Source organism: Tenrec ecaudatus, chromosome 17, assembly GCF_050624435.1.
Source record: "Tenrec ecaudatus isolate mTenEca1 chromosome 17, mTenEca1.hap1, whole genome shotgun sequence".
NCBI classification, from domain to species: Eukaryota; Metazoa; Chordata; class Mammalia; order Afrosoricida; family Tenrecidae; genus Tenrec; species Tenrec ecaudatus.
In genome coordinates this window covers 1,652,019-1,678,835 of record NC_134546.1, presented here as the reverse complement: position 1 = coordinate 1,678,835, position 26,817 = coordinate 1,652,019, and the positions used below count along the sequence as shown (strand labels likewise).

The window sequence follows — 26,817 nt, the reverse complement described above, 5'->3', positions numbered from 1 at the left end:
CTTTAATTTCTTTGCAATGGCCTTATTCTTCACATAGGTGTTCTTAATGACACCTTACGGCTCATCAGGTCTTCTCTCATTCGTGGTAATGCTTAAAATCTCGTGTTTGTTTTATGTTCTAGATACATTCGAGTGGGATGTACTAAATGTCATCATTTGGATCTCATGGACTTGTTTTAATTTTCTTCAACTGTAACCTAAGTAACTAACTGCTTGTTCCACAGGCAGCCCCTGGCCCAGGTTTGGCGGCTAAGCTTCTCTCATCACTTCTTGTCGGTGCAGTCCATTTGATTCCTGTGCATTTGTAAGATGCACGTGTTCAGTCCCCATTTATGTTGTTGAAATGTATCCAGATAATTATCCTTTCACAGGCAGCTTATACTACAAAATAGATATTGAAATGCTTTTGGTGACGATTGTGTTATTATTCCTCTTGAATTTGTTGTTCCTGGCCTAGTAAGCATTATGACTGATACAGAATGGTCAACATAGTCCATTTCAGTTCACTAATGCCTGGGTGTTGATGTTTATGCGTTCCAATTCATTTCTGGTGATTTCCAGTTTTCCTAGATTCATACTTCATACATCCCACCTTCTAATCTATAATGGGTGTATGCAGCTGTTTATTTTGAGTTTTGCCCTGTCTGCAAAAGTCAGGCTCTGTCCCCTTAAGTTTTTCCATCCCTATCATGTTGAACAACTCTACTTGAAGGAGTCACCTCTTCCCCTGTTGTATTTTGAGGCCTTCAACCTGAAGGACTCTTCGTCGGGCATTAAATCTGACCATATTTCACTGCTGTTCACAAGGTTTACAGTGACTCATCCCTCAGGAGTAGATGGTCTGTTTTGTCTTTGTAGTCTGATCTTACTCCGGAAGGCTTGGTGAAACTTGTTCCACCTTGGGCGATCCTGCTGCGATTTGAAATACTGGTGGCATAGCATCCAGCAAGAAGCAAACCACCGTAGCATGACAAGCTGACAGATAGTGGTGATGCTGTGCTATAGATCAGGCGTCTTCAAACTGCGGCCCACCAAGGACATTTATCCGGCCCACCAAGTGTTTTTGCCTCATTTTTTTTAACTTCAAAATAACATGTGCAGTGTGCATAGGAATTTGTTCATAGTTGTTTTGTTTTTTTAACTATAATCCAGTCCTCCAAACGGATCTGAGGGACAGTAAACTGGGCCCCTGTTTAAAAAGTTTCAGGACCCCTGCTCTAGATGATACAAAGCATCCACTTGCTGGCAGGAAGTCCCATTGAACAGTCTGCATGTTTACTAGAAGACTGCCCAGAAAACCACACCACTTACCCCTGTCATTTCCAACTCATTGTCACCCCGTGGATTGCAGACCTGCACTTGTTCCACAGTGTTTCAGCTTTCTTTTGAGGTGCCTACGAGTAGGTTTGAACTGCCAACCTTTGGTGAGTGAGCCCTAGAATCAAGGACAAGGGGACATAAGAATTTTCATTTTCCCTTGTGTTGCTTTATCCCTGAACTTCAGTATCCCTTAGTTATTTCTGATCATGATCTTGGGACTTCCTACACTGGGAGAAAGGGGGCGTGTGATGGAAAGCAGTGAGATTTGTCCAGTAGACAATCAAGGGAAGAAACGCATATTGAAGTTCTAGTTCATTATTAAGGAGTGGATGGATATGTACCCCACCACCACCACCCAGCACACACAAACCTAAAAATGATTAGTCACAGATGAAGAGTTTCTACATGTTTTACCTTTGCATTAAAAAAAAGTATTGATGGAAGGAAGAACGGAACGTATGCTTAATAACTAGGTCATGATTTTGTTGTTTAATCACTCTTTAATAGTAAAGGTTTAATATTTCTATCTTTACTGGTTTGAGTTATATGAGGGTGATGCTTCAAAAGGTTCCTGGAAAAAATGAAAGAGAATGGAATTTTTCCATGAACTTTTTAAATTCCCCTTGTATGTATTTCTAGAATGGAAGCCGTTGGGGTCTTGGTTGAGTTGTTAGATTATTTGTGTTCCTGATACTTACATGACTTTTGCATTTTCTTTCAAATAAGGATTTGGTAAGCGAAAAATTGAAGACTCAACAAATGAACAATGATCTTGAGAAATTAACCCATGAGCTTGAAAAAATAGGGCTAAATAAAGAGCGTCTCTTACAAGATGAGCAGAGTACTGATGACAGGTGGGTAGTAACTTTGACAAACAGCTCTGTCTTGACTGCTGTTGTACAAGTATCTCGTGGCCATAGGAAACGGCTATGAGGGGGCTTTAGAATAGTAGAAAAATTCCAATATCTTCCCATTTTGATTTTTCCATGACCTTTTAAAATCCCCCCTATTGGTTCCTGTCATGGCTGCTTCCAGGAAGTAGACAGTGTCATGTGGGACCTCTTAGCTTCTGCACCTGAGTTCCTAGAACGGGGGGTGTAAAACCAGATAGAATTGCATATAGATACCCCTCCATTTCTTTGGAACCATCTGCCTTGAGATCAGCCACTGGAAGATTCCAGCATCATGCCCTCAGCTTCTACACGGTGTTGGTCCTGATTTCACTGCTTTTGTGGTGGAAGCAGGAGATGCGATTGCTCTCTGGTTAGGAGTGGTTCTCAGCATTGCAGGCATCTGTGCTTGTCCAGCGGTGTGTGCGCGAACGAGAAATGGGCGGCTGTGTCTCTGAAGGGCATCTGGAGTGAGACCTGACCGCGACAAACCTTTGTGCTATTGAAATTGCTAAAACTGACCTTCGCTGTTGGAGCGTTCCCAAGGAAGTAGCTAGTTAATAGGGTAGCTTTGCCTTCTAGATGTTTTCCTCTAAATAGGAACAGATTGACGTATGTTCAGTGGGGGGACGTGTTCTTGTCACATGAAGATGTACTGGACAGTACAGGCTTTATGTTTGTATTTGCTGATGAGAAAGGACGTGAAAGAAATAACATGGCTGGACCTGGCTTGACAAGTCTCGGGGCACATGAAATGAAAGGGAAGCCCTTGTCCAGAATCCTGGGAAAGCAGTCGTGTTTGGTCTTAATTACAGCCTCTTGTTTCACTGGGTTTGTGTTTTGTTTTACCCAAAGTTAATGTTATAGTCACATGTAAATTTAATCAAAAGTTGAAATTTTTATTTCTTTGGAGGAAAAATGTTTAGAACATTCTATTCACGTTTCTAATATTGAAAAGTAAAAGTGATTTATGTCTTTAAAACTTTATACTGAACATGGAAATGGAGAAGAGGCTTATTGTTTTAAAAAAGCAAGCCTTTATATTAACTGATTAACACCCTCATAATAAGAACTGCTATATTAAATCTAAACCCACTATGTTGGCAGGGGGGAAAAAAAGTCCCCCCTATTATGTTTTTTAACCATTGTTTCTGGTCCCTTTCCTCCTTTATAGAGAATTTTAAGGAAAATGTAGGAATCAAGTAGATAAATGATTAAATTAATCTAATAGCAATGCAAGGTAACAAAACTAAAATGCTTAAATTGGGGAGAAAAGAATTCTACCCAAATAACAGAAGCTTTGGAGTTGTAATTATGAAAATAAATGAAGGAATTTAATGGCATCTCCCTCTGTTAAATACACAGTCAATTTAACTAAAAGTATTCATGTCTTGTACTTACTTGTCTGTTCAGTTTTTGCTTGTTGTTTCTGTGTATATATCAAAAGGTGGAAGTAGCCAGATTTATTCATTTTGTGTATAAGTATTGATGTATGTATGGATTATGATAAGAGTACAATTGATGTATGTATGGATTATGATAAGAGTTGTATGAGCCCCTAATAAAATTATTAAGAGGAAAAATAAAAATTCATAGTCATAAATTACCATTTTAGCCTCTTCCCCTCTAATTTCAAACTGGGTTCCTAATTCCTTTATTCGTCTAACCTTTCCATCTTTCCAAGTATATATCAGTTTCTCCACCCTTTGAAGATACAAGGAGCCCTGGTGGCTAATGGGTTATGCATGGGGCTACTAGGATGAGACTTTCTGATCCTGTAAAGAGTTTTTTAAAAACTCACTGCCTTCAAGTCTGTTCAGACTCAGAGTGACCCTTTGTGTTTCCAGGACTATACATTTCAATGGGAGTAGAAAGCCTCATCTGCATAGTGGCTGGTGGTTTTGTACTGCTGGCCTTCAGGTTAGCAGTCCAGCACATAACCCACTAGGCCATTAGAGGGCTTCTGTGAAGAGTAATTGTCCCACTGGGGCAGGACTGCTCTGTCCCGTGGTGGTAGTGTGAGTGAGTGAGCCACGCCACTATGGAATATGTGGCCTTGTTCTGGAACTGGCTGTTTAAATAGGCATTTAATTATTCAACTTAGTGATAGAATTATAAAGCGTATGCTATGTGATCACTCTTTTCTATCTCTTTCAATAGTTTTTTCCTGTCAAAAGAACCATAGTGGTGAAATGGTTAAGGCACTAATGCAAAGGCCAGCAGTTTGAACTCACCAGCTGTTCCACAGGTGAAGGTGTGACGGCCTGCCACTCTAAGGTGTACAGCCTGGGAGCCTCGTGGGGAGTTACGCTCAGACCCCAGGGCTGCTCAGTCAGAATTCATTCCCCAGCAGGGTTTACTTTTTCTTCCTCGGATTCTCCTTCAGTGCAGTTACTTTCTAGGCGTATGTCCTCAGCAGTCATGCGCTCATTCTGTGCTGAGCATTCCCATCTGCCTGTCGGTATCCACATTCCTCCTTATGGGACATTTCTCTCTGGAGCGCTAGTTATTACAAGCTCAAAAATTAGATTCAGTACATGCTTTTAAAATGTTTAGAACAGATGTCAAAATGAGTAAGGTTTGTCCTCTGTAAGGTTAAAATTGGGTTGAGCAGAAAATAAATGCATGAAAATGAATTACAATAAGAAACCATGTGGTAAAATGTCCTTTAACGGTAGGTTTTTATTTAGTTGTGTTACCAGGGTCCTTAAGTATAAGAATTTGTGATTTATGGAATTATGAGAATCTGAAATTGACTCTACCATGAAGAAGAAAAGCCATCTCGGGGAGTGTCAAGTGCTTGTTAAAGGTCTTTGTACAAACCGTTACTCAGTATATCATTGGCAAATGCTATTATATACCGAATCTATCCTTTCTTTTTGTTAAAATCATTTTATTGGGGGCTCTTAAAATTCTTGTTACAAACCATCAATTGTATCCAACATATTCGCACATACATTCCATCGTTCTTTTCTAGACATTTACTTTCCATGGAGCCCTTGGGATCAGCTCCTCTGACTCTGTATTGATTCTGTTCTAGTAAAACTGAAAAGAATAATTGGGGACTTAGAACTTCCAGATATTTGTTTTGTTAATTGTTCCTCCTGATAGCCCAGGCTGTAACCTAGAACTCAGTTTACTAAGTAATTTTTGTTAGTTCTTGTGCAGGGATGCATTATAAAGATGAGGACAAGGAGAAGGGGGTAAATCAATCTGCCTTTAAAAAACACGATTATAAGACCTATTTATGTATGTGATATTGACATTGTCATCTATGTTCACAAATAATCTTTTAAATGATGTTCTGACATCCAGTGATTACCCATGTTACTTTTACACTTGGATAATAGGTACAAACTTTTGGAATCGAAATTAGAATCCACTCTAAAGAAATCTCTTGAAATAAAAGAAGAAAAAATTGCAGCTTTAGAGGCTCGATTAGAAGAATCCACAAATTATAATCAGCAGTTACGCCAAGAACTTAAAACAGTAAGTACTTTTCTTGTAAATCTTTGGCATTACCTTTTTATATTAAACAGAAAATAAAACTGCAAACCTTGTTCTCAGTACTATTTCGTATGTTTATAAAGTCGAGAAGGGTTTAATCCTACAGCTGTGCTGTGCGGAGAGCTATAAAAGATCCTGAGGAAATAACGTATTGTGAAATGCACATGCACAGTTTTCCACCAAAGTAAACTCAAACTAGCTTGTCGTAAGGTGTCTGAACCAGATCTTTATTTTGAAGTGCTCAGGAGGGTAAGCGCTCATCTGAGAGCAGCATGAACTCTGCTAAAACTGAAGCAATAACGAACACCACGTTTCTGATGATAGTTGGATGGAAGAATGTCAGAGAGTCTGGTGCTTTCCAGAAAGTTTATATGGACTCTGTCCCTCCAGCTCAGCACTTTGTCACTGGATGACTTCGTGTTAAGAAGTTCTGAGACCTGTTGAAGATGGTGCACAAAGGCAGAGTGTCCACCGCGATCAAGCGTGAGCAGTCGTGTCCCTGCCCTCCTCTACAGCAGAATCAATAGCCAACACCATCTGTCCGCAGCTCACGGCTAACCCGTGCTGGCGAGACACTTCAAGTCGAGCTCCCTTTCTGCTCGTTAAAGCTAACACCCAGATAGTTGCTGACCAGAGCAGAGCTTTCCCCCAGAGTCTTCACCAGGTGGGATCCAGGTGCCGGAGCATTTCTTGGTAGCATTTTAACAGGAGAGGAAAGGTGGCTCTGACACATTTACCACATCCTGAAGAAGAGCCAGGGTCGACCAAGAAGGAGAAGTGGTCCGTCGAGGGCAGAGCTCGTGGCAGCAGTCTGGGGGCTGCGTTCTTCTTCCTGACTTTCTGAAGTACCAGAGAGCAGTACCAGCTGCTGCTTTTGAGTGTTCATCAAAGCCCACCAGCGAGTGCTGCTCCGCTGTGGCCGTGCTCCTGCTCATGTGCCCTTTCCGTGCAGCAGTATCAAGTGTGCCATACCTTACCTTCTTAGTCCAGGTGCCTCTGATTTTTTTTTGTTTTCTAATCTTAGAGCATCTTTAAGATGCATCCGTTTTTCTTCAGTCAGTAATTTCTCTTCAGGCTGCAGTGGCAGGGTTAAATTCCCAGGGCCTGCAGATCTTTAGGGATGGATTAAAGGGCTGGTATCATTGCTTACGAAAGTGTCTTGACCTTGATGGACCCTATGTTGAGGAATAAGGTTACATTTCAATCCTATATTTCCATATACTTTTGAAACCTTATGTGCAATCCTGTTTCCTGTATATGTGTTATGTTCCAAGGTAGAGCATACTGGAATTGTGGAACTGAAAGCGCGGGCTCTCTCAGTAATGATAACTAATGCTTCACTCAGGCACGGTTTGTGTTGAGAATCTAGGCAAAATTTTGATAGCTATAAATATGACATTGCAACTTGGACAAAATATGTAAGATTTATAATATGAAATGTTTAAATCCATAACCAGGTTGATACATGTGATTAAGTGCTTGACTACAGGCTGAAAAGCTGGCCCTTTAAACCCACTCAGAGGCACCTCTGAAGACTGGCCTGGAGACCTGCTTCGCAAAGGTCCCATTCAGGAGATCCTGAGGCTGGGTCCTGTCCCCCGACACATGTGGTGCTGCCGTGGACAGAATCGACTAGAGAGCAACTGTCAGCAGCTAGGGTGCATGAAAAAGAACACTCAACTTAACCTAATAACCAGGAGTGTCTGAGAGGATGTCACCTCAGACACTGAAAGAATGGCAAGGGAGCGGCAGTACAAAAAAGATAAACTGATACAAAAAGAAATTGAGTTAATAATGAAAAACCTTTCTTGTGAAGAAAAATCTAGACCTACATGATTTTCCTGGTGAATTCTGTCATGTATAACACCAGTCTGACATTATTTTAGAAAGTAAGAGAGTAGGTTATACTTCCCAAATTCATTTGATGGGACAGACATACCCAAACCAGCACAAACACAAGAAAAGAAAACTACATATATGTTCCATATACATAAACTTAAAAATCCCTAACAAAATATTAGCACATTTGAATCTAGCAGTACATAAAAAATAATACTCATTGTCAAGTGGGTTCTTCTTCTTCCCCTTCACCCCACCCCCTGGCGGAATATACTGTAGTTTTACCTTTGAAAAATCAATGCATTGGAACATATTAAAAGATTGAAACCATATGGATATATCAATTGATGTAGGAAATCTCACTGCCTACTCAAGGAAGAGCAAGAACCAGTTATGAGGGGGGTTTGTCTATGAACAGTCTACAGAGAATGCCCTCCTGAAGGGCAAAAAAACTAGTTAACTCTGCCTTGAACCAAGAACAAAACAAAAATGTTAATCTCAGTACTTCTAGAAGACAGCTTAACCTTTACAGGAACATATGGACATAAAAGGTATACAGATCAGAAAGGGAGCTGCAAAAAAGTCTTTGTTCACTTAGGACATGACAATATGTGTAGAAAATTCTATGAAATTCATAGGAAAACCTCTACAGCCGAAGTGAATTTTATCAAGACCACAGGATAAAGTCCAATACGTAGAAATGAATATATAGTAATGAACAGAGATGGGATTTAAAAGAATACAACTTAGAATACTCTAAAGTCACAGCAAGTATCCAGGATAAGCACAAAGAAGCATGTACGATGCAACGAGAACCCTTAGAAACAGGAATGTCATGTTCCTAATTTACAAGACTTGGTATCAAGTTCATCTGATGTTTCAACATAATCCCAAACTAAAATCTCAGTAAGGTTTATGTCTGTTTTAGAAGACGCATACAAATATATCATTCCCACTGCCATCAAGTCCGTTTTGATGCATAGCACATCTGTAGGACAGAGTAAAACCTAGAATTTCCAAAATCACTACTGGGGTAGCACACGGAAACATGAATGAATTTTTACAACAGCTGACTTCATAATAAAAGTTCAACTGGCAGTTGAATAAACTCATGTTGCTGTGTCAGTATTATGGTGTTCTGTTAGCCACTTGCACAACTGAGATCACAGCTGAAAAAAAGATTGCACACTGTAAGATTAAGTTTATATAAAGTTTTAGAATAGACTTATTTTTGGTGAAAGTAATAAAAACGAGTGATGAGAAATTAATGCAAAACAGTATATAGTTATGTCATGTATCTTGTTATTGGGATGCTAAGCTATAAAATGTGGAAAATCAGGATTACTTGCCAAGCTTTAAATTTTTAATTATATGCATCTTTATTCTTTTTTTTATTTCAAATCTTTTAAACATTTTATTAGGGGCTCATACAACTCTTATCACAATCCATACATATACATACATCAATTGTATAAAGCACATCCGTACATTCTTTGCCCTAATCATTTTCAAAGCATTTGCTCTCCACTTAAGCCCTTTGCATCAGGTCCTCTTTTTTTTTCCCTGCCTCCCCGCTCCCCCCTCCCTCATGAGCCCTTGATAATTTATAGATTGTTATTTTGTCATATCTTGCCCTATCTGGAGTCTCCCTTCCTCCCCTTCTCTGCCATCCATCTCCCAGGGAGGAGGTCATATGTAGATCCTTGTAATTAGTTCCCCCTTTCCAAACCACTCACCCTCCGCTCTCCCAGCATCGCCCCTCACACCCCTGGTCCTGAAGGTATCATCCACCCTGGATTCCCTGTGCATCTTTATTCTTTAGTTTCACCTCATTACTGTCTAGCTAAATAGTAGCAATATTGGTTTATATATAAACTTTTATAAAGTTTGCCTTAAACAGTGAACTATTTTAGATATGTTTATCCTTGGCTTAATATAACATTCTTGGTAAATCCAGATGTATACATCTCCTAGGATAAAGTAGTGGTTCAGGATAAGTATAATAATAAATTAAATGGGAATTATTAAATTTGTTATGATAATATTGGTATTATAAAAAGATTGAGAAGAATTGGTGCCTTTGAATTAAGGTGTTGGCAGAAAATAGAGAAGATTTCCATGGCCTGCCAGAAGAACCAACGACTGACGCAGTCAGAATGTCTGTTTCTAAACATAGTCTGGACATGTCAGGAGGGGGGTCGGGCCCTGGACAAGGACGCCATGTTTGCCAGAGTCGGGCATTGAAAGAGGAAGGTCCTCAACGAGATGGATCGACACCTTGGTTCCAACCAGTGTTCTCAAACAGAATTGGGGAGTCACACCACTTTAAAAGCAGCAGCAGTATGATCAATAAGCTGCTAGTTTTTATCTGGCTTTATAAGTAGAATTTTATTATAATATTAGAAAACCCTGAATGAGATGGATTCTTGAATTGCTCATTCCTTATAAAATACAGTAGTCATGTGGTTAAGGATAAAGTCATTAATGTATGAACATTGCTCATTCCTAGTGACATAATCTTTTTAAAGGGGAAGATGTGTGTATCGTTTGTCCTTTACATAGGGAAGTCTGTGTGGTTCCCAAATTGGCTAGAGATAATTCTACAAAAGCTGCTAGTTTTTAGTAACATGTCCAATTGATTTATTCTTTGAACTTTTGCCACAAACAATAGGTTGTGAAAGTACAGACTATATTGTGGGAGGAAACCATCGGCACTTTAGGAAGCATAAGCTGATCATAGTGGATGACCATGCCACAGATCATCACAATTTTAAATGAAGTTTGCCTCACAGTCCAAGGACCAGTGTAGAAATAAAACTGGTGATTTTTACCTGCTCAGTAAATTACTTTAAATATTTCAGGTGAAAAAAAATTATGAGGCTCTCAAGCAGAGACAAGACGAGGAAAGGATGGTGCAGAGCTCCCCACCAGTGTCTGGGGAGGCTCACAAGTGGGAGCGGGAAACCCAGGAAACGACGCGAGAGCTACTGAAAGTGAAAGACAGGCTCATTGAAGTCGAAAGGAACGTAAGTATTTAACATTCTAGTAGAAACTTGGTTATTTAGACTTAAAGGATTGTTTGGGATAGAAATAGCAATTTACCTAATTTGGTTGGTGAGCTTTGTTCATTTTATACTTTGTTGACTGGTTTATAATAAAAATATACTTTCAAAAAGACTGAACAACTAATAATTTAATACTCTTTTTTCTCTCATGTGTCCATCAGCAAGCTGTCAACTCTATCTTGAAAATACAACCCAAACCTTTCTGCTTCTTTCCATCTCTCCTGCTTCCACGCTAATGAGAGGTGCCCTCATGCGCCCCTGGACTCCTGTGTCCTCCTGACTGGCCTCCCGCTTCCCACTCTGGGTCCAGTCTAAAACAGTCTCTTTCCTACTTACAATCTTTTAAGTTCTGTCCATCTCAGTTAGATAAAAATCTGCCTTCGTTTCTGTGTCCTGTAAGATCATCTCTGGTGTTGCCCCTGCCGTAATGTGTATCTGCCCTCTTAACCATACCACTCCACTCCTCCGCCATCCCCTTCTGACACCTGGGAAACACTCAGATTAGTGCCTGGCACTTAAGGAAGCTAATGCCAGCTTGATTGGTATGCTTCAGTCTGTTTCTGCCTCGGGGTCTTTCTCTTGGTTTCTCCTGCCTAGACTACAGGGTGACCTTCCAAGTTCTTTCCTGACCCCTTTCTACTAGGAAAGGAGCTCTTCCCAGCCCAAACCAGTCAGGATCACGCTGCCATGTTACATTATATCAGCTTGTTTATTGTTTGCCTATTAAGAGGAAAGCTCCCTGGAAGCAGCCAGCCTGTGTTTCTCGCCGCTACACCTCATAGGTAAACGTGCATGGTAGACAGTAGGCACTTAGTAAAGATTCACTGAGTGAGTTCAAGATAATTTGACATAAACAGTGAGCAAATAGTTCATCAAATCTCCTTCCAGCTTGAGTGAGCTCAAGGAACTTCCAAGGTAACTAATGAAATAATTTGGGTGGTAATTGTATTTTTTAACATAAAAGTTAGTGCTTGCTTCGGCGGCACATACACTAAAATTGGAATGATACAGAGAAGATTAGCATGGCCCCTGCGCAAGGATGACACGCAAATTTGTGAAGCGTTCCATATTTTTATTTTTAGCAAAATCTTTAGTAATGTAGTAAGGTGTAAAATTTCTTCTAGGTCCCAATCAATAAATATGGATCATTTGGTAAAAAAAAAATAGTACAGATACTTTATTAAAGCTTTAATGATTACGTAGTTTACTAAAACACAATGATACTTCATTTAATAACTTTAAGCCATGAAGCCAACAGTTGTTTTGTCACAACTTTGATTTGCACTCCTCATACAAAATAACCATTGTTAACATTTTCTTGTGCATTTTCCTCCAAAACAATGCCTTTTCAAATTTATACCTGTGTAATATATAGAATGTTGTGTTAGTCTGGGTAGACTAGAGAAACAAATTCATAGACATCACTAGGGTATAATAAAGAGGTTTTTATACTAGAGCAATTGATTATTGAGAAAACATCATAGCCCAGTGCAAGTCAAGGCCATAAATCCGACATTAGCCCATATGCCCGGTACCAATCTATAAATTCCTCCTCAGACTCATGGAACACATGCAATGATGCCAAATGCAGGACGATCACAGGCCCGTGGGTGGGAAGTCTCACTGGCAGGGGTCCCTTCATGGCTTCTCCAGCTCAGGCCACTAGTGTAATTCCAGTGTCTTCTTAGTAGAGTCTCTCAGGGAGTCAGCAGAGAGACAGAGTCTCCTGCCTCCAAGGAGGAATACAGGAGTTGCCAGAATTCTTAGGGGAAGGCCATGCCCGCACAGAGGTCTCATTGGCTATCACCTGGTTGACAAGCTAGACTCCACCCCTTCACTCAATCCTCTCAAATTGACAAATGATTCTGTACCACAGAACCACCCCATGTCAGTTTGACACTTTCATACAACTCGTTAGCCATAGGAAATTTTCACACCAACAGTAATAAAATCATATTTGTACCTAACAGGATAAAACTAAAATGCATGCAATTCAGTATGTGCCACCCTTATTTAAATATAACATTCTATAAGTGAACAAAGCTCTTACGTCTAACAATTGCAAATATTCTCATTTACATCTATATTATAGAAATCTCTATTTTAGCAAATAAAGCGTTTTAAAAAGTTACTGAATATTATGTATAACTATCATTTTGAAATTCATTAAGTGTATTGTTTTATCATTACTTTTAAAGTCTCAGATACAGATATTTAAGTTATTTTCAAGTTTTACTTCAATGAAAAAGCCATATATAGACCTATTTACAGTGTGGTGAATTCCCGGGGATAGAATAGCTGGACATGACAGAATATATACATATTGATGTCTGTGTATCTGTATGCATATGTGTGTTTAGCTTTAATTGATATTATTGTATCATACTTTAAAATTCAAGCCAATTTGATTCTAAACATTTATAATTTTAAAATCCTTAGTTTTTGTGTTTTACGGTTTTTAAAAATCATTTTATTGGGGACTCATACAGCTCTTATCACAAGCACATTTGTACATCTGTTGCCATCATCATTTCCTAAACATTTTCTTTCTACTTGAGCCCTCATTTTTTGCCTCCCTTTCCCACCCTTCCCTCCCTCGTGAACCCATGATAATTTACAATTTCTTTTTTTCATGTTTTACACTGACCGATGTCTACCTTCACCCACTTTTCTGTTGTCCGTTGTGTTAGTCTGGGGAGACTAGAGAAACAAATCCAGGGACACACATAAGTGTATAAGAAAGAGATTTATTTACAAGAGCAATTGAACATTGAGAAAACATCCCAGTCCAGACAGACCAAGTTCACAAATCCGATATTAGCCCATATGTCCGATGCCAGTCTATAAATCCCTCTCAGACTCATGAAACACATGCGATGACGCCGAATGTAGAAGATCACAGGCCAGTGGGTAGAAAATTTTTGGACATCTTAGTGCTGTCAGGAGTGTCTGCATCCGGGTGGGTCCATGTGTCTTGTCAGCTGCTGTCTCCCACCTCCAAGGAGGAAATACGAGATTTCCCAGAAATCTCAGAAGGCCATGCCCACACAGAAGCCTCATTGGCTATGATCTGATTGACAGACTATGACAGACTAGACTCTACCCCTTCACTTGCAATCCCCTCAAATTGACAATTATATAACTACCACATCCATCCCCCTGGGAGGGGGTTATACATAAATCATTGTGATGGTTTCCCCCTTTCTGTCCCCACCTTCCCCTTACCGTCCTCCTGGTTTGGCTACTCACAGTATTGGTCCTGAGGGGTAATCTGTCCTAGATTCCCTATGTTTCTAGCTCTTGCTTTTTTTAAAATACTTTTATTGGGGGCTCTTAACATCTGTTATCACAATCCTTACATTCTTCCAGTGGGTCAAGTACATTTTCACTTATTGCTGCTATCATCATTTTCAAAGCATTCTCTTCCCACTTGAGCCTCTGATAGCAGCTCCTCAATTTTGTTCCCCCTCCCTCTCCCGTCCGACCTCCCTCACAAACCCTTGATAAGTTATAGATTATTTTTTCCATATCTTATATCATCCTCCATCACCCCGTACCCACTTTTCCATTATTCATCCCCCTGGAAGGGGGTTCTAGGTTGATCCTTGTGATCAGTTCCCCTTTTCTCCCCTCCCCTCCCCTAATCCTGATAACTGCGTTATCATTGTTTTCCCTGAGGGGTTTATCTATCCCGTAGTCCCGTGTTGCTGGCTCTTACCTGTAGCAGTGTGCATGCTCTGGTCTATTCCGACTTGTAAGGTAGATTTGGGGTCATGATAGTTGGCGGGGAAGAAGCATTAAAGAACTAGAGGAAAATTGTTTGTTTCAACGGTGCTGTACTGCACCCTGACTGGCTCCTCTCTTCCTTGTGACCCTTCTGTATGGGAATGTACAATTGTCAACAGATGGGCTTTGGATCTCCACTCTGCCCTCCCCCTCATTTACATTGATAAGATTTTAATCCGGATCTTGGATGCCTGATACCTGGCCCATTGACACCTCATGATCACACAGGCTCGTGTGCTTCTTCCACTTTGTTGCTTCTCAGCTAGAATGGCCCCTTGTTTATCTTCAAGCCTTTAAGACCCCAGACGCTATAACAATTTTTAAAGTCATTTTATTGGGGGCTCGTACAATTCATCACAATCTATACATCTATCCACTGTATGTCAAGCACGTTTGTACAGTTGGTGCGCCCATCATTCTCAAAGCATTTGCTTTCTACTTGAGCCTTTGGTATCAGCTCCTCATTTTTCCCCTCCCTCTCTGCTACCCACTCCCTCATGAACCCTTGATAATTTATAAATTATTATTTTATCATATCATACACTGTCCAATTGTCTAACTTCACCCACTTTTCTGTTGTCTGTCCCCCACAAAGGAGGTTATATGTAAATCCTTATAATTGGTTCCCCCTTTCTACCCCACCTTCCCTCCACCCTCCTGTATTGCCATTCTCACCACTGGTCCTGAGGGGATCTGTCCTAGATTCCCTGTGATTCCAGTTGCTGTATGTACCAGTGTACATCCTTTGGTCTGGCCTGATTTGTAAGGTAGAATTGGAATCATGATGGTGGGGGGGTGCATTTAAGAACTAGAGGAAAGTTGTATGTTTCTTCATTGCTACACCACCCTGACTGGCTCATGTTCTCCCCAAGACCCTTCTGTAAGGGGGTGTGCAATTGCCTATAGATGGACTTTGGGGTCCCCAATCTACACTCTCCCTCATTCACAATGATATGATTTTTTGTTCTTTGATGCCTAATACCAGATCCCTTCGACACCTCGTGGTCACACAGGCTGGTGTGTTTCTTCCACGTGGACTTTGTTGCTTCTGATCTAGATGGCCGCTTGTTTACCTTTCAAGCCTTTAAAGTTCTAATTTTATTGCTTTTCATATACATATAAGATTAAACATATTTCACAATTTGGGATAGAGGGTCTGTTGAGGTTGGTTTGTTGGGGTTTTTTTTTCCGCTTTAATGGTTATTGGTTTGTTTGGGGGTTTTTTAGGTTAGAATGATAAATGCTTATATAAAATTCCATATTCTTTAATGGAAGCATGTTTGACATTACTTTTATCTTTAATGTATGTTTTCTTCACTAAGAATGCAACATTACAAGCGGAGAAGCAAGCGTTGAAAGCCCAGCTTCGGCAGCTGGAGACCCAGAGCAGTAACGTGCAGGCCCAGATCCTCGCACTTCAGAGACAGACCACGTCGTTACAGGAGCAGAATACCACGCTGCAGACACAGAATGCCAAGCTCCAGGTAGTGATGTACTACTTGGGGGGGTATGCTGTTAAACTGGGGAGACTAGACAGAAGAGCGTTAGTATATTTACTAAGTGAAGATAAGTTAAAATATTTGTAATTAGTACCTTGCCAAGCGTTCAAATTTTAGCATCATTTAAATGGCAGAGCCTCTTAAACATTAATTCCTTCAACAAGTAGAATAAAATACAGTTTTGCTTACACGTACTTTGATCTTTCCCTCCTCGCTTCAGTCATGTCCTTGTCATGGAGTAGAGACTCTAGAGCGGGGTTCACGGTGCGGTTCTCATCAGAGAAGGCACTGGGGGATAGCACTGGATCTGCATATCGGACAGTTCAACAGTTGACTCCTGTCCAGAGCAGTTGTGCCGTCATCACCATGATCAATTTTAGAACATTTTTTTAATTGTGGCATAAATATACAGCAAAACATTCTCCAATTCAACAACTTATATGTGTGTAAAATCAGTGCCATTGATTATTCTCATGTTGTAAAACCATTATTTATATTATTCCTCTCCAAATTATTTCCACCACTGAGAATGCTGTCTGTTGACTTAATAGTTCGTAATTGCCAGTGTCTTTAAGTAGAACAGTCTGATAGAGAAAAATGCTGTTCTTGGAAACTTCCTAAAGATCAAAAGAAATCTCTCTGAATCTTAAAGTTCTTTCTGTAATCCTTTTCCAAGTCGTAATGCAAATAGTAATTTCATTTAAACTCTTGGGAAAAGCTTCAGTTTTCAAAAGTAATTTTTCAGTCTATTAACCTGCAAATTCTAGAAAATGATAAGCTATATTTGTAACTCTGTACTTTTGCATATGTGGCTGTTTAACCTTTATTTCAAATAAATTTAAGCCTGTGTGTGTGTGTGTGTGTGTGTGTGTGTGTGTGTGTATACAACACACATTTTAAAGCAAATCAAAAAGTTAATCTTTTATAAGCTAAAATCCAACTTTTCCTAGTGTACTGTGAACACGTATGACATGATTTAATTAGAACTTCCTCTAGTTTATGCATTGTTATATTTTGTCTTATGAAAGAACATGTCTGATGACAATATCCATCCTCATAGGTTGAAAATTCAACCCTTAATTCTCAAAGTACCTCACTTATGAACCAGAACGCACAGCTCCAGATCCAGCAGTCTTCCTTAGAAAATGAACATGAATCTGTAACCAAAGAAAGAGAAGACCTGAAGTCTCTCTATGAGTCTCTCGTCAAAGACCACGAGAAGCTGGCGCTTCTTCATGAGCGACAAGCTTCGGAGTATGAGTCCCTCATCGCGAAACACGGCACTCTGAAGGTGGCCCACAAAAACCTTGAGGCGGAGCACAAGGATCTCGAAGATCGGTAATTCATCACGTCTTACGTTATTAACTTAAAACCACTGTTCTCCAGATAGCGCAATACGTTGGTTGTGTTATAAAGGTCTGAGAAGAAATTTATGTAGATAGTTTATAAGTGGGCACATTTTGTATGATATTTATTAATTTTGTTTCTACAGTTTCTAAAATACTTTTTCTTAAATATACACTATCTCTTTTCCCCAGTTACAATCAGTTGCTAAAACAGAAAGGACAACTGGAAGATTTGGAAAAAATGCTCAAAGTAGAACAGGAAAAAATGCTGCTTGAAAACAAAACCCATGAGGCGGTGGCTGTAGAATACAAGAGGCTGTGCGGAGAACATGACCGGTAACACCTAACTGTGTGTTTGTCTAGATGCCCCATAGAGGCCATGGACTGCCTCTGTGTGCAGTGCCAAACATAAATTGTCCTTAGAATTTGAAGAAGTGGAATAGACTATTTGTATAATTTCTTTCACAGCTAAAAAGGACAGCAGGAAAATTCCTTAGCAAGTTATGGACTGCTCAGGAAAGAACCTTGCTCTCTGTTTTCTCTTAGTACTTTGTTTTATTCAACTGAGTATGTTTTTAAGTTGTATTTTATGATAACATTCCTGCATCTTGATATATTTGCTTGCTTTGTTGACACAGAATTTAACGGGACCTGATTTTTCTATCTTGCTTTTCACTAATCTGATAAACCACTTCTTGTCTTTTGAAATTGCTAGACTGATGGACGTGTACTTCTTTGTAACTATCTTGTGTGGTAATGGTCTCATGTTATCATAGGACAGTTATTTTTGGGGGGGGGGACAGTTATTTCTTAATGGACACCCTGGGATAGCAAAACTCCTCAACTGTTTGTCTCTATAAATGCTAAAGCTACATTTTTAGAAACTTTTCAGAAAGTTTTTGAGTAGCCTAAACATGTACACAATTATAGCCGAGAAAGCTGTGCACATAGTAATTCAGACTGCATTGAGTAATCATCTTGATCTGTGTCTCACATTGGATTTTTTTCTATTTAAATTTTATATGTTAAAACTGTCAATGTCATACTTACCTGGCAGGGGAGATACCATGATCACTAAGGTGGTTTTCCCAGGGCCAGGCTTATCCATTGCACTCCGGATGTGCTGACCCCTGCGATTTCCCCAAATGTGGGAAACTCAACTGCATAATTTGTGGTAGTGGGGGACTGCGTTCGCGCTCTCCCCTGATAACGGTTTTAAAAAAAACAAAAAAAACTGTCAATGTCGTCTCCACCTCCTTAAAACATTTTGAGACCAAATAAATAAATAAATAAAGCATTTTGAGACCGAAAGAATTCTTTTCAAGAGAAAAGTACTCAGGAAAAAAATTTGTTCTTTTTTTTTTTTTTTTTAAGTACATTTTACAGAATAGAAACTGATCTTAATCAGTTTGGTAACTGGTAAAATAATCTTTTTATGTTGTGCACACATGTGTGTGTGTCAGATTTAATACTGTGTAAGTTAAAATGAAAGCTACTGACAGACTCTACATTTTACTCCATTGTGTTTTTTAATTATAGGTTGACTCATACATATAGTCAGCTTTTGAAAGAAACTGAAGTTTTACAAACTGACCATAAAAATTTGAAGAGTCTTCTAAATAATTCCAAACTGGAACAAACAAGATTAGAGGCTGAATTTTCTAAGCTAAAGGAACAATACCAACAGTTGGATATCACCTCTACCAAGCTGAATAACCAGTGTGAGGTGAGCTTTGTCAACTGAAATCGCCACTGCTTTCTTCACTCACCAAGGCCTTTCTAAGAGCAAACCACAGTACAATGACAGTGGCTGTATGTGGGAGCAGTTAGTGGGTGTTTTCTAAAAGACTTGGTCAGGGATAATTGAAATATAACTTAGATAAAAATTCTTTTATCGTTAATTTTAACTTTGTTCACCATTAATTTTCCTTGCTATGTCAAGATGATGTACTTGTTTATGAAGCAGATCTTTATGAAATATCGTTTCCTGATTTACACAGCTGAACTAAAGAGACACAAAGCCATGGCCGTCCTGAGTTTCTATTGCATTGGCTAGACACAGACGTGATAAGTGAAACCCAGTGCTCCCATTACTACAACTGTGTAACACAACATCCCGAAAATGGAGTGGGATGAAACAGTCATTTACAACATGCACTTAGCCATCAGCACCTTCTGGTACCTACTGCCCACTAATTCTGTTGGCTGGGAATTCAACAAGGACAGTAGGATGCTCTGTCTTGCCTCCACGGGGTCCCTGCTGGGAGAATGGAAAGCTGAAATCATCTGCAGTCCCTGCCACTCCCTCATCAGGTAGATGCTGGCAAACAGGTGGAAACATCATTGATCCTCTCCCATGGCCTCCTTTGGACTTTACCACAATATATGGTGTCTGGGCTCCAGGGAAAAGAGAACCAGATAAAAACCTCACAAGTCATGCAACATTATTTCTTCTGGGTTCTGATGATCATGGCCGTCATACAGTTCTATCGCAGAGAGAGAGAAGTAAACTCAGACCTCTCCTTAGTTCTGACACCGGCAGTTCCACCATACACATGGAAAACCAGACGTTTGACGCTGTTGGAGGTTGACCTGATATGGAGCAGAGCATAGAAAAGGTCCATGCTTAGAGGAGTTATCGAAATACAGCATGATATTAGAATCCTGGTTGGACAAACAATAGACCACCAAGCAGACTTGTCAGACATTTAAGAGAGCCGCCTAAAATGAGATAGCCATTGGTCTGTAAGACGGCTCCCCACCACCACCCAATGCCATTGACTCCATTCCGGCCTCGGGAGGCCCTGTAGTCCATATAGGGTGGCCAGAGTTGCAGATCTTTACGGAAGCAGAATGCTTGATCTTTTCTTTTTTTTAATCATTTTATTTGGGCTTATACAACACATCACAATCCATACATAACATCAATTGTGTAAAGCACACGTATGCATTCGTTGCCCTCATCATTCTCAAAGTTCGCTTTCTGCTTGGGTTCCTGGAATCAGCTCATTTTCCTTTTTTCCTTCCCCCTCTCTCCTCCCTCCCTCATGAACCCTTAATAACTTAAAATTTTTTATCTTATCTTACACTGCCTGGCGTCTCCCTTCACCCACTTTTCTGTTGCCCATCCCCCAGAGAGGAGGTTATATGTAGATCCTTGTGATCGGTTCCCCCTTTCTACCCCCCCTTCTCTACCAGTATTGCCACTCTTACTGCTGGTCCTGAGGGGTTCATCTGTCCTAGATTCCCTGTATTTCCAGATCCCATCTGCACCGCTGTGCATCCTCTGATCTAACCAGGTTTGCAAGGTAGAATTGGGATCATGAAAGTTGGGGGGAGGACGTGTTTAAGAACTAGAGAAAGGTTGTGAGTTTCATTGTTGCTACACTGTACCCTGAGTGACTCATCTCTTCCCCACTACCCCTCTGCAAGGGATGTCCAGTTGTCTACAGATGGGCATTGGGTCCCCATCATGTGCTCCCCTCATTCACGATGATATGATTTCTTTCCCCCCCCCCCCCCCCCGCCTTTGGTGCTTAAAACCTGGTCCCCTTGGCCCTTCATAATCACACATGTTGGTGTGCTGCTTCCATGTGGGCTTTGTTGCTTCTGGGCTAGACGGCCGCTTGTGTACTTTCAAGCCTTTAAGACCCCAGACGCTATACCTCGATAGCCGGGCACCATCAGCCGCCTTCACCACACTTACTTAATGCACACACAGAATGCTTCATCTCAATGACTACTGAGAGGCTGCTCTTGTCTTCAATCTTACCTAGATTCACTAATATTTTATCACATCTGCTGTATAAATAAATCTCACTCGTTATATATGCTCTGTTTTTTCCCCAGAGCACTTTGAAAGTCTGTTACATAGATGTATTGATACTGACTGCTTTGGGGTGCCTTTCATAAGAACAAGACCATTGTCTTAGACAACCACAATATCATTTGTCAATGCTTAGGGAAGTTGACATTTATATAACATTCATGTTCCCATTTTAAAATTATCTCTATAAGGGCTTTTTGTAATTCTCTTGCCCTTTCCAGTCTAGGGCCACTTTTTACATTTAGTTAACTGTAATGTTTGTGTAGTCTTCTTTAATCAGAAATTTGCTTAGTCTTTGTATTTTATTATATGGATTTTTAAAAAATCTTATAAGCCAGTTATTGTATATGGTGTTTTTTCATTTTGGATTTTTGTGGTATTCTCTGGTATTGAGGTCCAAGTCATACATTCCTGACCAGAATGCTGCATGAGTGGTGTAATAGCCTCCTCCGTGATCAGTCATATAGGCACCCTGGTGACCTGGTGGTTTCGCATTGACCGGGACTCCTCAGGGTAACAGTTCAAGAGCACCGGTTTTTCCAAGGGGACGTGAAGAGCTGTCCTGCCTATCCCTCTGCTGTTTATTTGGTCAGTCAGCGTGTTGTCTGGTTAAGTATTCCCACAACTGCAATTCGTAGCAATCTTTAAGCAAACACTTAAAGACCAAGCAAGTACCCTGCCAAAATCCATCTTTTTGAATGCAGATAAAACATCTTGCTTTATTTTTCTGCTCTCCTGAGTAAACATCCCCATCTTGTGGACTCTCAGAAAATTGCACAAAGGTTCACTTGCCTTTTTAATTTTTTCCACATTTATTTATAACCACCAGCATGATTGATTTTTCTATTAACCAAAACATCCATCCACAGCAGGCTTTTAAATTATGAATTTGTCAGTAATTTGTACATTAGATATATGTATGACCTAATAAACAATAAAACAACAATATTTCATTGTTGGTTGTATTAAATTTTATCTTTATGGTTGTGCCCTTGGTAGAGAGATTTTTCAGGTGAAGTAGTGAAGGGCTATGTATTTCAAAATTGTAAATTATTAGGGCAGTTGATTACTCCATTTCATCATTGAAACAGGTATTCATCTTATTTCGTATTTTCAAAATGTTTTCTTAGTGGTATGTAGAAAAGGTCTGTTTAATAGTGTGTCGCTTAAATTTGTTGCGATGCCTTTTTGTTAATAATTTCTTTAAAAATAATCAATACCAAACTAGTTGCAAAGAGTTGGAGGTTGAAAGAGTTCCCACAGTTCAACAGTTACAAGGTGATGACCTGCTCCATCTTTCCGGCACGCCTCTATCGAGTCGGGTCTCTGGGTTCTTTGAGTCGCTGCAGTGCCCCCACGGAGCCCAAGAAAGTCTCAGGACATGTCTTACATGGGGGTGGGTGTTCTTCATTCCAGAGTCCGGAGTCAGGCCAGGATAAGCCAGATGTTGGGGCCAGAGGAAGCCCTCCACTCCTGGCTCTTGCCAGTGACGAGATCATAGCCCCTGCTTCTCTGGACTCATTTTATACTCAGTGGGATGGCTCATGGGCACATCCTATCAGTATCTTACCCCATGCAGAAAAAAGCCGTGTGGTGAAAGTTACAGACTGCAATCAAACTTCACTCAAATGTAATCATCTGTTCTCCATTCCTAGACTATATCTCATGCACATGTGGCCTGGGCCTCTGGCAACATGTTTGTCATAGGTATCGGCCTCTTGCTACTCCTCATCCACCAGGCTCTTTCCCAGGCCTCTATGGAAACAAGCAAGGGGAAAGAAAAAACCAAAAACCTGCTCAGTATGTAATGAAGGGCATTCACTGTCATTATGACTGCCAATAGTTATCACTCATGTTCTAATCAACATGTAACTAATTGTTCCAAGAACACAAATCTCAGGGAAGAACTTTGTTTTCCAGATGTGCAGGGTGATTTATGTTAAGTCTAACTATTGACCTTCTTTACAAAATGTTTGTATTTAAACAGTTGCTAAGCCAACTTAAAGGAAACTTAGAAGAAGAAAATCGACATCTGTTAGATCAAATTCAGACTTTAATGCTACAGAACAGAACACTGTTGGAGCAGAATATGGAAAGCAAGGATCTCTTTCATGTAGAACAAAGACAGTACATGTAAGTACTTTTACACTTTAAAAGGTTATTCCATCATTTATCCCTGAGACTCAGTTGTCGACACACCTTGATGCTAGTTTTACTGATTTGAGACATCATTTTTTTTTAATGATTAAATCATTTTATTGGGGTCTAATACAAATCTTATCACAATCCACACATACATCCATTGTGTCAAGTACTTTTGTACATTAGTTTCCCTCATCTTCAAAACATTCGCTTTCTACTTGAGCCCTTGGTATCAGCTCCTCACTTTTCACCTCTTTGCCTGATCCCCCCTCCCCTATGAACCCTTGATGATTTATCAATTATTATTGTTTTGTCATATCTTACACCATCTGACATCACTCTTCACCCACTTCTCTGCTGTGTGTCCCCCAGGGAGGAGGATATATGTAGATCCTTGTAATCTGTTCCCCCTTTCTCCCTCACCTTCCCTCCACCCTCCCCGTGTCACCATTCTCATCACTGGTCTTGAGGGGTTCATCTGTCCTGGATTCCCTGTGTTTCCAGTTCCCACCTGTACCAGTGTCCATCCTCCGGTCTGGCCAGATGTGCAAGGTAGAATTGGGATCATGATAGTGGAGGAAAGGAAACATTCAAGATCTAGAGGAAAATTGTATGTTTCATCATTGCTACACTGCACCCTGACCGGCTCGTTTCCTCCCTGTGGTCCTTCTGCAAGGGGATGTCCAATTGCCCACAGATGGGCCCCTAAGTCCCCACTCCCTATTCCCCCTCATTCACAATGCTATGATTTTTTTGGTCTTTGATGCCAGATTCCCTGATCCCTTCGATACCTCTTGATCTCACAGGGTGGTGTGCTTCTTCCATGTTGCTTCTCAGCTAAATGGCCACCTGTTTATCTTCAAGCCTATAGGACCCCAGACTATATCTTTTGATAGCTAGGCGCCATCAGCTTTATGCACCCAGTTTGTTTTCAGCAATCATGTCGGGACAGGCTGGTGTGCTTCTTCCATGTGGGCTTTGTTGTTTCTCAACTAGATGGCAGCTTGTTTATATTCAGGCCTTTAAGACCCCAGATGATAATATCTTTTGATAGCTGGGCACCATCAGCTTTCTTCACCACATTTGCTTGTGCACCCATTGTCTTCTGCGTGCCAGGAAGGAGGGCATCTCAGACTGCTGAATTGTTAGAACAGTGTTCTTGTGTTGAGGGAGTACTTGAGTCGGGGCCCATGAGACATCATTCAAGAAAACATGTAAAACAAGCATTTCTTTAGAAGTCTGTGTAGGAGGTCATAGACATACAGCACATATCAGGAGAAGAATGATCTTAGTGTGGAAGAGAGGAGGAGGAGATCCCAAAGATGACTGGTAAGGTGGTGGTGGTGGTGGTGGAGTTATTGTTAGGCACCGTTGAGTCGGCTGCGACCCAATGCACAACAGAACAAAACACTGCCCAGTCCTGTTCCACCTTCACGGTGGCTCCTGTGCCAGAGACCATCTTGTCGAGGACCTCATTCTTTACGAAGCACAGTGTCCTTCTCCAGGGACCTCCTCTCCTGATAGTCTGTTATGTTTCTGTACTTGCAACAGAGCCCGTGTTCGTTGCCGTTGAGTCATTTCTGACTCCTGACGAGCCCATGTGTACGAAGTGAATGTACTCTACAGGCTTTGAAAAGCAGGTCACCAGGCCTGTATTCCTAGTTACCTCTGGGTGGGTTCGAGCCACCATCCTACTGACTAGTAATCTACCAAGACACTAAAAATAGACTAGCATGTTGTGAAGTTAGTATACTCATGAAATGCTAGAGGCAGGACACCATCTTCTGGCAAATAAATTAAGTCTAAATAATTTTACTAAGGGGGGGATATTTGCATAAAGATGTGATGCAAGATTATTATAAAACCTATACTTATAAGCAGCACAAATACCTACTTTATTTGTTTGCTTGTATGAATCATAGTAAACCATGATTCAAAAAATTACTTGAAATATTAAAGATTCAAATGTAAAGGAATAGTGGCTGCTGGTTGTCTTAGTTATCTAGTGCTGCTACAGTAGAAACACCACAGTGGATGGCGTAGCAAACATTAGTTCTTTCCCAGTGGGCAGGCTGGAAGTTCACATTCAGCGTGCTGGCTCTAAGGAAGCCGGCAGGGTGGGGGGAGGGGGCGGTGTCTTTGTGTCCTCTTGGCATCTGTGGCCTAGCATTCCTTAGACACATGGGTCTTCACATCCATCTTCCCCTGCAGCTGGCTCCCAAGTCCTAAGTGCAGGGGACTCAGGTTCACGGGATGCTCTCCACTCCTGGCTTTTCTTCCTTGGTAGTCTTGGCAGATCCCTCTGATCTACCCTGCTTGCTTTTTCTCCATGAGAAAAGGTGTTGAAGGCCATGCCCCAGGGTCACTCCTCTTACATTGCCCTGGGCTGTGGCAGGCTCATCGGTGCTGCACCTTTAACCCTCTAACTGATGGATCACAGGGGGCTGCTACAGAACTGCTGGATTACACTATTACCTGTAGCCAAACCTGCGAGAATCCTGGCCCAGCCAAGTGGATACATACATATTTTGGGAGGACACATTCAATCCATGACACAAATGTTATGGGTTTATTTAATAACCACAAAAAATGTTGAGAAAGGATTACTGTCATGATGTGTTTGTGCAGAATTCTCTTTTAACCAAATTATCTTGATGGATTTAAACTTTATATCTTAGATCCCTTCATTTAACTAAATTCTAAATTTAAGGAAAAAGAAACAAAATATCTCATTGTTTACTCCCTTATGAACTTTCAGGTCTTGGTATCTGTATGTATTTATGTCTTGAGAAGACAGTAGGCCATATAAAAGAACAATTGATTATTCATAGCAACACAAAGTCTGATGCGTGCCCTAAAACGACATTTTATTTTGTAGTGACAAGTTAAATGAGTTAAGACGTCAAAAGGAGAAATTAGAAGAAAAAATCATGGATCAATACAAATTTTATGATCCATCACCTCCTAGAAGGTACCATTAACCAAATTTTACTAATTTTTACTATGAAAGTTACATATAAAGGCTTTTAATTTTGTAGCGGATTTATAGGCTGAATTTTACACTAATGTGGTTTTATGGTGTGTTTTTTTTTTTTTTTGCTTTTTAAAAATTATTCTCTTAGGAGAGGCAACTGGATTACCCTAAAAATGAGAAAATTGATCAAGTCTAAGAAGGAGCTGAACCGGGAGCGTCAGAAATCTCTGACTTTAACCCCCACGCGCTCGGACTCCAGTGAAGGCTTTCTCCAGCTCCCCCACCAGGACAGCCAGGACAGCTCCTCTGTGGGTTCCAACTCGTTGGAAGATGGCCAGACGCTGGGGACCAAGAAAAGCAGCAGTGAGTGCTTACTCCCCACGTGGGCTGTGGTGTCGCTCTAGACACCTCCATAGAGGGCTCTCCTAAGGAGCTGAAACAGTTCTTTGGGAGAATAGTCTGATTCATGGCATTTAAAAAAGATTCCCTGTGACTGTAAAATCTCTAATACAAGAGTATACAACCTCATCAGCTTCTATATTTTGTATTTAGAGCACTCTGTATACTATACATAGATGTATTTTAAACTACACAGAAAATAATTGGACACTAAGCATTTGAAG

General features: G+C 40.5%; 1 protein-coding gene and 2 non-coding genes across 6 annotated transcripts in view; all 3 read left to right on the top strand.

The window, feature by feature from the left end:
* Positions 1–26,817, top strand: part of CCDC88A (coiled-coil domain containing 88A) — a 128,822-nt gene that overhangs the window by 88,541 nt on the left and 13,464 nt on the right. For all 4 annotated transcript variants that reach the window (XM_075535648.1, XM_075535647.1, XM_075535646.1 and 1 more), the window contains 10 exons: positions 2,047–2,174; positions 5,561–5,699; positions 10,418–10,582; positions 15,730–15,891; positions 16,967–17,244; positions 17,445–17,588; positions 18,792–18,978; positions 23,066–23,211; positions 26,099–26,191; positions 26,343–26,557. In XM_075535648.1, coding sequence (XP_075391763.1) covers positions 2,047–2,174; positions 5,561–5,699; positions 10,418–10,582; positions 15,730–15,891; positions 16,967–17,244; positions 17,445–17,588; positions 18,792–18,978; positions 23,066–23,211; positions 26,099–26,191; positions 26,343–26,557 — 1,657 coding nt within the window. The remainder of the gene's footprint in view (positions 1–2,046; positions 2,175–5,560; positions 5,700–10,417; positions 10,583–15,729; positions 15,892–16,966; positions 17,245–17,444; positions 17,589–18,791; positions 18,979–23,065; positions 23,212–26,098; positions 26,192–26,342; positions 26,558–26,817) is intronic.
* LOC142431123 (U6 spliceosomal RNA) lies at positions 11,589–11,695 on the top strand. The gene has a single exon (XR_012780690.1). It is a non-coding gene; the product is annotated as a U6 spliceosomal RNA (small nuclear RNA).
* On the top strand, positions 18,295–18,458 carry LOC142431117 (U1 spliceosomal RNA). The gene has a single exon (XR_012780685.1). It is a non-coding gene; the product is annotated as a U1 spliceosomal RNA (small nuclear RNA).